Raw genomic sequence first — 12,435 nt, forward strand, 5'->3', positions numbered from 1 at the left:
CTTTATCACTGCTTAGAAATATGTTCTGTGCCTTATTCTGTGTAAGAAGCCACATCATCTCACAGAAGGATTTATTTTAAACAGTCGACAGATGTTATGAAGTGAGTTTGGAGTAAAAACGTTATTAAATGTGGTATTTTCACATGCTTTCAGATGTACTGCACAGAGCCATAGTTCACTGAGAAGCTACGCAAACAGCTGTCATTATTGTGAACGATTTCTTTCTATTCCATAATTGTGCAATTAAATTGTCTGTGTTTTTTTTTGTTTTGTTTTGTTTTTGGAGTAACCTATCAGTGAACTACGGCTCTGTGTAGTAAATGCTGCTCCATCTGAATGCAGGTGATGTAGATTTACTGCTTATTACAGAACCGGCTTTACTGACAAAATGCACATGGAAATCACATTCAATTAATTGTGCACACCTAATATACACCTAGGAATCCTGGAGGGTAAACAATGGGCTAATTTTCATTTTTAGGTGAACTAACCCTTTCACCCCACTCATTTCTTTTAGGGTTCAGGTCTGGAATGGCCATGGCAGTGATCCTTGGAGAGTTTTTGGCCACTCAAACACTCCCCCTCACTGTGCATTAGGAGGATATCCACCTTATTTTTCAATGCGGAAGGAAGCTGTTTTCTGGTAATGTGTTAGACGTCCGGTTCGTAATCCGCCATAAAGAAATAACGAGAAGAATATCAAAGTGCAATAAACGGTAAAACAGTTTGCACTACAAACCAGCGTGTTCATAATTAAGATACTACATTAAAATAATATGGTAAGACACGCCCGTTTGCAATATCAAGCAGCAAAACGAGCTTTTGTGCAACTAAAAATAGCTGGAAGTGAATGAGACCGGAAGCCAGACACAAAAAATTTACAAATGGCTGCACCCACTCTTATGGGAAAAATAAGGTGGATAGACACACATCCTCTTACAAGCAGATTTGTAACATCTAACATGTATCATTTTTTTACAGCCACTTTCTATTTTGTGAAGCTCAACAATCTTATTCTGCACATCAGAACTAAATTGTTTGGTTTTATTGCTTGTGATGGATTATTAAGGGAATTTGGCCTTTGTGTTTCTCATATTTACAATCCTATGGAACAGAAAGTTATGGCTGTTCACTTTAAAAAAAAATTAAATATGAATGGAAAAATACTTAAGAGATATTTTACTCAGAAGAATTTCTAGGGGTGCCAATAATTGTGGCCAACATGCATTGGAGAAAAATGTTTATTTCATAATGTGAGTTACCCCTCACTTTCACTTGTTTTACTTGAATAAAAGTGTAGAATTTTGTGATTTTTTTTTTTTTTTTTTTTTTTTTTCCTCTTTAAATGAAAGATCAAAAGGACAAACAATGCCGTTACGAGATATTTTCACAGCCACCTTTGCTCATGTTTACCATCTGGTTGCCAATATTAATGGAGGGCACTGTATAGTAAGTAGAAATAAAATATTATTAAAAATGTTATTTCATCTGCTATGAATGCAGTAGTCATAAATGACTGTTAAAGTCATGGAAATGTAATAGTCAAAAGCTGTGGAAACCAGGTCAACCTAAACCAGGGGTGGGGAACGTTGATCCTGGAGGGCCAGTGTCCCGGCAGAGTTTAGCTCTGAAGGGTGTTTTTTTTTTTTTGTTTTTCTTTTTTGGTGTGCGTATTTTGCTAGAACTAATACCTTCTTGTTCTCTGGATTTCAGCTCACATTCCAAACCAAACCTCAGATTTGGTAAGCATGTTTGCCATATTTTTCTGTGTTTAACTGAATTCTTAAAGAACAATTTGTTAGAGCTTGCTTTTTCTTGCTTTGTACTTGAGGTGCTGTTCATTGTTTCATTAAACAGAGTCTTTAGAAACATAAGGGAAGAGAAGTCTAAAGTATTTGTAGTGAACAATGATTCTGTCTTTCTTGTCTTTTTCTCCTTGGTTTCCCTGAAATGCACAAACAAATGAATGTTTAAACAGAAGCAAACTACAACCTTGTTTGTCAAGTAAGTATGGTGATGATGCTTATTGTTTTATTCCAAACCCACTTACTCTTTAACTTTTATTTGTTACACTAATTATGATCCAATACAATAAGAAAAGCAAAAATCATGTCACACTCAAGTTCCTACTCCACTTTAGACATGACTGGTACCAGACAGAGTCTCAAGTTGTAGTGACCATCATGGTAAAAAATGCAAAGGAGGAGGATGTAACTGTCATCTTTGGTGAGAGAGAGGTAATGTTCCTCCTTATCTTTTCTTCGTTTCACTAATGTGTTCATCATGTTTTTAGCAGTGACACAGATTACTTTGTACTAAATGCTTAAAAAGCCCTACAATAAAATTATTTAAATTTATTTCTAAATTATTTATATAAATGATGTATATGAAGAACTCTGGAACTCTCACTGATGAGAGGGAACAATGTGCCTTTTACTCACAGCAACACAATAATGAGTTGCCTAGTATAGTGGCATTGAATTTCAAGTCCACATCCAAAATTAATGGAACAAGAGTGCGAAAATATGACAGCAGTTATTCATCAATCATAAATTATTCAATACAATATATTCTTCTCATTTAGATAACAGAGGGGAAAAAATCTAAATGTCTCTTTGTTTGAAGAGGATTTAAACGGATAGTTCACCCAAAAATGAAAATTTGCTGTTTATTTACTTACGCTTGGGCCATCCAATATGTAGGTAACTTTTTTCTTTAGTAGAACAGTAAAGATGATGTTTAGCCGAAACCATAGTTCTGGTCATACATAAAATGCCAAGTCAATGGCTACCGTCATTTTGAGAGTCAGAAAAAAGCATATCAGGCAACACAAAATCAGTGTTACTGTGGCTCTTGATGATATACTGAGGTGCTGTGAAGCGAAACGATTGGTCTGTGCAAGACACTGAATGTTATTTTCAACATTATTATCCGTAATTTTAAACGTAACTAATATAAAGGTTTAAACTAATTTAAAAGGTTTAAATAAAGGTGAAGCCCCTAAAAATACACAGATTTTTGCATGCTCACAAGAAATGCTTTGCGTGTGCACAAGAAACTTTCGCATGCTCACGAGAAACTTTTAGTAAGCTCACACGCTAGTTTCGGGTTGTGTCACTTCTGCCATCATACAGTGAAGAAAACGAGAGCATGGATGCACATTAATTAATTGAGGTCCTTGTGTGTGTAAACAAACTTGGCAGTAAAGCTCTTTCTGATTCTGACATTTAAAATCAATTTTGAGGTCTAGAAGCGATTGGCACAGTAATTCACAAGATCAAAAATACTTTAAGCCACTTTGTCAGTTTTAAAGCATTTTTGCAGATTGCAGAGAAATGCTGAGTTTCTTAATCTAGTTCTAACTGCGCTTATTGCAAGCAGCACTATATATGGACAAAGCGTCTTGTTATATAAAGGGGCTTCAGTAAATGACAAACGAATAAGAAGCTGAATTCAGCTTCACACCCCACAAACTGCTGTAATGAATTCCAAAATTATGGCTCAATTTACACAGCCGTACTGTGCCATCAGCCCATTTCACAGCAAGGTTTCCTTGCACCCTTGACCCCTTGAACTTGGCTTTATGGACCTACCTTGAATTTGGCAAATGCAATATTGCGTCATTAGCTCATTTCAAGGCGTGGATTCTCTGTCATCTTAGGATGCTTTAAAACGGACATAAGGCCATGATATAGGTAGAAATAGGTCTTTATTATGTCATATACATCCAGACTGTTATCACAGTAAAATTACAGTGATGGACAAAAGAAAATAGGTTAACTTAATGTGTCCACACGTAAAGTTTCTTGTGAGCGCTCAGTTGTTTCACGTGTACACGTTTTTTTTTTTTGTTTGTTTGTTTGTTTGTTTGTTTTGCGAAAGTCCCCTAAGGGGCTTTGTAGTAATCCATAGCCTCAAGATTCTTTTTGGCAAACTGGTTCATTCAGACAGTTTGTTTTAGGTTAACTGGTTTCAATTACAAAATCACACAATGTATATGCAGTTATATTAGTATATTGTGATGTGGAATGGATGTTTTACATGTCTAACACATATAATGTAATTAATATAACTAGTGATTAAACTACTAAATCAAACCAAATCAGCTTCAACTTCATTGAAAATTGAAAAAAATTGAAAAAACCAGCATCTTAGTATCATATACGCCAGTATAGTGGCACATTTCAAGTCAGAGTGACTGTTGGATACGTCCAAAACTGAGTTTTGATTAAGTAACTTTTAGATCTGTGCTGGCTTGAGACACAAACCAGCACAGATGGTTCAGTCTGTTTTAGTGAACTGGTTCATTGTTTTACTTAAGACCTCAATATAGTGTCAGGAGCTGTAGGTATTAATTTACTGTTTTCTCACATGCTTTTTTGCCCCTAAATATGATGGTACCTGTTGACTTGCATTTTATTGTCACTAAGTCTCATGGTTTCTGCTAAAAATCTTCTTTACTGTTCTACTGTAGAGAGGTTGAGTAAATTAACAGCAAATATTAATTTCTGGGTGATTTTGTTTATTAATTAAATAAATAATAATAAACAGTAAATGAGTTGTGCAGTAATTTGGTTGCAAATGAGTTAGCAAGATATGTCACTGTCTGGGCTATCTAGCTAATCCAGTATTAACATGCAGCATTAATGAGGGAGGAAGGCAGATCAGTGTCGTCTTTAAGACATTAGCTTTGGGAGAAAGTGAGAAGTGTGGAATGTAATGAGAAGTACCTTACTAAGACCTCCTTTCCTCATCTGTACCATATTCTATGAATCTAACATGGAATCTGTCCTACTGTACAACCTCAGTTTAAAAAACTGAGCTATCCACAATATTTTGAACTGTTTTAAAATGTGGGCGACATTTCCGGTTAGAGAGAGATATAACTTGAGACTTATTTTCCTATTTCATATTTCTTGTTTAAGTTCAGCTTTTTAATTTTTAAATGTATGTGTATAAATATGTAGTCCATAACCATAAGTGGTATAATGTCCACAATATATGTTAAATAAATGGTATAAATTATTATACAATGAAAGCATTTCTGTTTTAAACACTAGAATCAAATACAGCTCTTATAGTCTCATTTTGTTGGAAGTCATGTCAACACAGCAACACCAACCAGGTCTTTGCTTAAGACTAACAAGTCAGTTTTAAAATATCTAGAAATTTAAAAAATAATAAATAATTAGGTGGAAACATGAAACAACTTGAAGACCTCTGATTCACATTTTTCTTTGATTTGTGAAACAAAATTCTATCTAGAGCTTCGAAAGGCTCTGGTTCAAAAGGTGCATATTTGCATGCACCCTTTTTATGAAAATTAATGAAGGAACACATTTTGTTGGAAAAGAAATAATAAAGGTAGTTTTTGTTTAACTAGCTTAACCAGCACCCCCAAGCTGAAAATTACATGCCCAAAATGAAATGGCTGCAGCTCTTAAACCTTTTGGTCTACAGGCATAATCCTGGTCTTGTCTGAAAGCAGACACAAAAAGGGCAAAAAATAAGACATGGATCTGAGAGGTTTAAAATACATTTGTATTAAAGATAAAAAAAAAATAACTATACACTATCTCCAAGCTTTTCTGCAAGGTAAATTTAGAAGTCTTTTTCTAAAAAGGACACTTGAAGACCCCAAAGGACACCTGAAATCCAAGGTCATATAATTCAGAACTACTGTGCACCACTGACCCTCACAAAGTCTACCAAAACACACTTTCTCTGTGAACATCCATTACAAAACACTCGCCATATATGAAATTTGGACTTGGAGAGAATGTAAAAATGGGCTTGTGCAAAAGAGCACAAAAAGCCGAGTTGTTTGCATCGCTTGATATAGCTGTCGGTCATTTAACATTTCTATCATAAAACAGTGACTAATATTAAATGATTAATTGCAGCTTCATCTTACCTCGCTCTCTTTCAGTGTTAAACTGACGCTTCGTGCTCTGCTTCTGTGAACAGTAAACCCTGTCTACTTTGATTTGATTAGCCATCTCAGTCATTTTGACGTTGAGTGCTGTTCGACCGCTGAGGCTTTGATCTGAAGTGCCTAGTATGCACAGCGTCACATAGTCATGCGCATCTGTAGAATAGCGCAAGTTAATTTTTAAACTTTAATAGTATTTATAACTTCTAACAGTCTGTGTGACAATGAGAAGTTATTACCTCAAAATGTATGTCAGTATGCAGTTTTCCCTGTTACTCGTGTGTCAGCGATTGTCCCTCTGTGACCCCTGTTTTAAGACATTTTTATAAAAGCTGCTTAAATATATTAATTAAACATTAGGCCTAGTCCTAGTTTAAACTAAGCCCCGTCTGTGAAACCGGGCCATAATGTTGTAAAACAATATAATCATAGCTTATGTAATTTATGTATTATGTCAAATGTTGAAGGCGCCAATGGTCTGACGAAACTCAGAGCAAGGGTTTAAACTATTCTTTTAAAGTTGTGATGAACCGTTAGCATATTTAGAAAGATGATGTGTTTTCCTGTGTTGGCGTAGGTTTAGAAATTATTTAACTTATAAATCTGATAAAATGGTGCACATTATTCCCAGATAAACGTCATAAGGAACAATGATTACTGTTTATGTGGAGCAGCATTTACTGTGATTGGAGCTGCTCTGAGATGCACGTAACATACACGCATAAAAGAAAGGAAAGGAAAGGACATGACGTGTGGCCAAGTACTCTGCTCTACTCTGTGCTCTGCATTTAACCCATTCAGTTGCACACATACAAATCAGTGAGTGGTAAACAAATACACATGTTGTGAACACAGACTCAGAGCAGTGCGCAGCCATTTTTGCTGCAGCACCCGGGAAGCAGTTGGGGGTTTGGTGCCTTGCTCAAGGGTCTCACCTTAGTCGTGGTATTAAAGGTGGGAGAGAGCGCTGGTCATTCACTCCCCCCACCTACAATCTTTGCCAATCCCGGTACAGAGACTCAGACTCTCTAACCTTGTATGTGTGACCTAAACCATCAGGGTTATATTTGTGCAGTGTGTACATGTCAAAAGTAAAATCCAGTTGGAAGCTTGTAACATATAAACATGCATTTTCACCTGACCTTTTTCATCACTAATCTTTTCATTATAATACAAAAGGTGTTCATGTAAACACAGCTACTTATTATCAAAAAGTATTAATGAAAATAAGATTAAAAAGTCTGATTCTCAGGGATACACTTGGAGAAAGTAATTATGAGATTTAGATTTAAGATTTTAGGTTTTGTTTCAGGCAAAAGAATTTTAAGAACCTCAATGAAGATACAATATTGATTTGTCTTAGGTGATAACTAGCCAATTATCAAAGAGTCTAATGTGAGTTTAACATTTTTCAGATTAGAAGTCATTAAAGCAACATTGTTAAGAAATATAGAGTATGGCTTCAATGGTTTTCATGAGTATGGCTAATTTAATTAGTAGTGTCTCTGATTTCAGGCATGTGTCTTGTTTTTGTAACATTTTATCTTAAAGAACTTTTCCACTACCGGGCAGTGGAAGAATTTCTACCAGGTCGTGAGAATGTTCTGGGGAAAAAATTGTATAGATAAGATGCTCTGTTATTTATTGTGCGTAAATGATTGTTCTAACTTTCATTGTATGTGATTGATATGAAGTAACAATTTGATGATTTCATGTTAAATTAGTAAGTAAAAGATTGCTCTGATCTGTCATATAATCTATTAGGGCTTAAACGGATCGTAGTTGATTTGTGATGGTATGAACCAGGTCCAGACCCAAATGTTCGGCATGTGATTTGGAGAATAATTTGCCAGATTACACAGTCAAGATTTTTAAAACCACAAGAAGAAACGAAACAGAACTCAATTCGTTACTTGCGCTCTGTTCTTGCACACACCCAAAGCACACATAAGCATAGAGACATGTTTCAGACAACGCGGCATACCGATTTGATTCCTCTTTCATGTCTCTCTTTAAGATACATACGCATGGGGGTTTGCGGTTACGTCACTATATTGGAAATATTTCTGTTTTAAACCACGAAGGCGAGTCAATGGATATCACACAAGAAACATGAAAACTTTGCACATTAGTTATACCGGTGAGCGTCTTAACTTCAGATGAAACTGATGAAGTTTTCTAATGCTGCATTAACGGCCCATATTTTTTTAGAGACGTATCTACTTCAACATATGCCTACAACTGCCTAAAATTAGAAACCTCCTATTTTAGCTGTAAATGTCACTGTATGCCATTCCATTCAGCATTATGCAAGATCTGTTCCAAAAATAATGACATCCCAAACTAAAGTTCTGCCTACCAAAATTAGAAACTAATGAGTCTGTTCTCTCTTCTGAGTCTTAGCTGACAGCTGCGGTAAAGCTTCCATCAGGAGAAGATTACTGCCTAAATGTCCATCTTCTGCATCCTGTTGTCCCTCAACAGAGCACATACAGGATTCTTTCAACCAAGGTATGCCTTAATAAATAAGCTTCTCTAGATTGCTACATATCATCTTTTTTTAAACTAACATCCTTATTCCATTAATAGTTGCCTGTTCTAAGTTACTGATGTAAGAAATAATTGACTGCAGGCCAATTTTTTTTTTTTTTTGCAGTTCTAAAACATTTATAGAACTATATTCCATTCTTCCAAACATCCCAAGCCTCAGACGCTAATTCCACAGTGCAATTTTAGAACTAGTAAAGAAGATTTGAGCTGCTGTTCTGCCGTTTTAAGAGAGATATTCAGCAAATTAAACTATTTACTACTAAAAAACTCATGAAGCTTGTTTAAGTATCTTTTCTATGAATTGAGAAGTATCTGCTTTCCATAAACCAGAAGGTAATTTCATTAAAAAATTTAAATTGTCTGTCATTTTTATCCTATTGTTTCTCAAATTGTTTTGCATGGTCAGTGTTTTTGTGGTGTTTGGTTCTTTTAGCTTAGTTGGCTAAAAGGCTCTTTGAAATATCTAAAGAATAATTTAATGAATTGAAAGCTTGTATTTGTTGTCTTTAGTCAAACACATTTACATTGTGACTGATCTCCAGTGGGAATTCCTAATGGTGTCTATTGTTTGTAGCCGATTTGTCTTCAGGTATAATGTTTTTTTTTGTTGTTGTTGTTTTTTTAATTTTGGATTGGATTTTTAAGATTCTTTGAAAGCTGACATTAACATCGCTTTTGAAAATCTTATGGGAAAAATAATAATGGCCTAATGATGATGGTGGTATTTAAGTGCATGTTATTTATATAGTGTTATATATATATATATATATATATGTGTTTTTCCTTGCATGTGTAGGATGCTGATTTACTTGTCTATTGAGACCCGACTAAAGTACAAAGCCTTCTTTTCATAGATAGTTAAGCATCCAAATGTTACATGGCTAATATAAAAATGTCAGACAGAATGAGAGATGCACAAGCCCAACAAAGTATTGATTCAACAGTTTTAATTCAAATACATTTGTTTAGGCTTGATGTTTAAACTACATGTTGTTTATAATGTGAAAATGAGCATTTCAAGCATTTAAGTATTTTATTCTAGCCATTTCCTTAATTTTTGGGTCTTTTACCATAGTGATAAATAAATATAGAATTTTTCCTGTGTCACTTCATATTTATATATTCAATAGCCATACGGAAAGCAATAACTTACCAAGTGTTCTTGATTACTAAGATGAACCCACAGTGTGAATGGGAATATATTTGTTAGATTTTTACTAATTACAATTTGACAGGGTGCATACATTTCTGGCACACATATTGGAAAAAACATTTAAATTATTCCACTTTTTTTTTGTTTAATTTTACTCCAATTAAAGGTTTGACTTTTATGAATGCTTGAATACTAAGGAGAAGTGGCAAAAAAAAAAAAAATAATAATAATAATAAATAAATAAAATGCACAGCCCTTTTTGGTCATATTTACCAGGGTGCCATTATTATTGTAGGGAGACTGTAAGGGTTGGCAACTAAGTGGAAAACCCAAGTACAGTACTATAAGTTTCCTGTACTGCTTATTCAGTAGCACCACAACACTGCTACTGAATCTATAGCGCTTGCTGATGTTTATCACATTTTTGTTGTCTCTTTTGTTTTAGTATTGTTGTTTAATATGCAGGCTTAGCCAACTATTATGCTATTATATAATTTTAAGGTAATTTATCATTTAAATAATTTAATTTGTCGATTATTTATTTATTTATTTATTTATTTATTTATTTATTTATTTATTTATTCATTCATTCATTCATTCATTCATTCATTCATTCATTCATTCATTTATTCATTCATTCATTTCAAATATTTATTCCTTACAAGTACTAAATATTTAATGGAACCTCTACAGAATTGGAATTTGTAAAAGGAACAAGAACTAATGTCCACAGCAGTCTATTCTATTGTGTGTTCCTTTTTTCTAATTAAGCTAAGATATTAGCTGTTTCCATTCAACATACCCTAACAGATTGTCATGGATCTTGCATTTCCTAAGGTGTGCATTCTCTGAGAGAGGCACTTGATCTCTAATACATCCTTTTTCCCCCTTTTATCTTTTTCAGATAGAGATTAAGATGAAGAAGACTGCAGCTATACAGTGGGAGAAACTGCAGGGAGAAGGCACACTTTCTACTGTGAAGCACTTTACTCCCGGTCAGTACTGAAAAGCACACAGAATCATGCAGAATGCAGAATCATTTTCCCTCATTCGTATGCCAAAGTGGGTTGAGCCAGTTTATTGTTGTTGCTATTTTACCTCTAGTTATCTCTCTCTAAATTTATTAGACCAGTACCCATCATCCTCCCACTACACACGCAACTGGGACAAGGTAGTAGGTGAAATAAAAGAGGAGGAAAAGAACGAGAAGTTGGAGGGAGATGCTGCTCTCAACAAACTGTTCCAGCAAATCTACTCAGATGGCTCAGACGAAGTCAAGCGGGCAATGAACAAGTCCTTCGTAAGTATTTGAGGGTTGCTCTTGTGTGCATTATTTTTATATCTCTTTTGATGTTGTCACATCAGCTCTCTACATTTTTTAAAAGGTATTAAAGGGTTACTCCACCCCAAAATGAAAATTTTGTCATTAATCACTTACCCCCATGTCGTTCAAAACCCGTAAAGGCTTTGTTCATCTTCAGAACACGATTAAAGATATTTTGGATGAAAACCGGAAGGTTTGTGACTGTCAAGGTTTGTGACTGCCAAGTAAATACCACTGTCAAGACCCAGAAAAGTATGAAAGCTTTGTATGAAACTTATTTGTATGAAAAGTATGAAAGACACAGAACAGCATACGCAGTTTGCATCCAGCGGATACTCTCCAAAATGGCGCTACGGTGACACGGAGGAGACGAATTGTTAAATAAAGTCGTTATTTTTGTTTTCTTTGTGTACAAAAAGTATTCTTGTAGCTTCGTAAAATTATGGTTGAACCACTGATGGCAGATGAACTATTTTGACGATGTCTTTCATACTATCTGGGCCTTGACAGTGGTATTTACTTGGCAGTCAGTGGGACAGTCACAAACCTTCCGGTTTTCATCCAAAATATCTTGAATTGTATTTTGAAGACGAACAAAGCTTTTACAGATTTGGAGTGATATGGGGGTAAGTGATTAATGACAAAAATTTCATTTTGGGGTGGAGTAACCCTTTAAGTTGTGTGAGATTTAGAAAGTAAACTGGGGGAAAAAAAGACCAAATTAGATTTGATAAACTCAGTGAGAAGTTTAATAACTGTGTGAAATGTGAAAAAGGAAATTAATTTAATTGAATGGTCCAATTCTATCAGTCCTTGCTCAATTAACAAAATTCCATGTGTTTATACTTCAAAGAATGTTAGCCTACAAAAATTTGAGCTGCTGTAATTTATGCAGGTGACACATTTGTCTTCATTTCAACTACAACATGGGTAAAGTTGTACATTTTCAATATTCTCCCATAGATGGAATCAGGAGGCACAGTCCTCAGCACCAATTGGATGGATGTTGGTAAACGGAAAGTAGAGATGAACCCACCTGACGATGTAGAGTGGAAAAAGTATTAAAAGCAGTAGATGACATCTTGCGCCAATTCCTCTATGTCTTTATGGTCTCCTTCATTTGGTCTTTTCTGCCTTCACACTTTCTCTTTTGTCAGTCCCATAATAGTCCTGGGTGAAAATGGAGTTTAAAATGGGACCTCTTTAAAATTATCTTCTCTGCCTAAAATTTGTTTTACTCTGGAAGCAAACTGGCTCATACATTTTTAAAGCGTCACGCATATTTAAAACATTACACATTAAAACAACCAAGCGTTGAGTATCTTTAGTAAAAACCTCTTTGGCCACACTGACTGTGTTAGGTATCCACCTGTGAAACATCTGTGCTTCAATTAATGGTGACCACGGTTTTAATGTACTTTATGCTTTCCTAAATATGATTTCAGTATGCTGTAAATAAATTTTTCTTGTTCTTTG

The 12,435-nt window shown here is 34.9% G+C and overlaps 1 protein-coding gene across 1 annotated transcript in view; it reads left to right on the forward strand.

Annotated features, from left to right (window-relative positions):
- The window catches only part of sugt1 (SGT1 homolog, MIS12 kinetochore complex assembly cochaperone), a 32,763-nt gene extending 20,328 nt beyond the window's left edge, over positions 1–12,435 (forward strand). Inside the window, exons 7-13 of the mRNA XM_051115944.1 lie at positions 1,714–1,742; positions 1,979–2,004; positions 2,141–2,237; positions 8,336–8,443; positions 10,540–10,630; positions 10,763–10,935; positions 11,923–12,435. Coding sequence (XP_050971901.1) covers positions 1,714–1,742; positions 1,979–2,004; positions 2,141–2,237; positions 8,336–8,443; positions 10,540–10,630; positions 10,763–10,935; positions 11,923–12,024 — 626 coding nt within the window. The 3' untranslated portion in view covers positions 12,025–12,435. The remainder of the gene's footprint in view (positions 1–1,713; positions 1,743–1,978; positions 2,005–2,140; positions 2,238–8,335; positions 8,444–10,539; positions 10,631–10,762; positions 10,936–11,922) is intronic.

The sequence above is a fragment of the Labeo rohita genome, chromosome 1, assembly GCF_022985175.1.
Source record: "Labeo rohita strain BAU-BD-2019 chromosome 1, IGBB_LRoh.1.0, whole genome shotgun sequence".
Classification (NCBI taxonomy): Eukaryota; Metazoa; Chordata; class Actinopteri; order Cypriniformes; family Cyprinidae; genus Labeo; species Labeo rohita.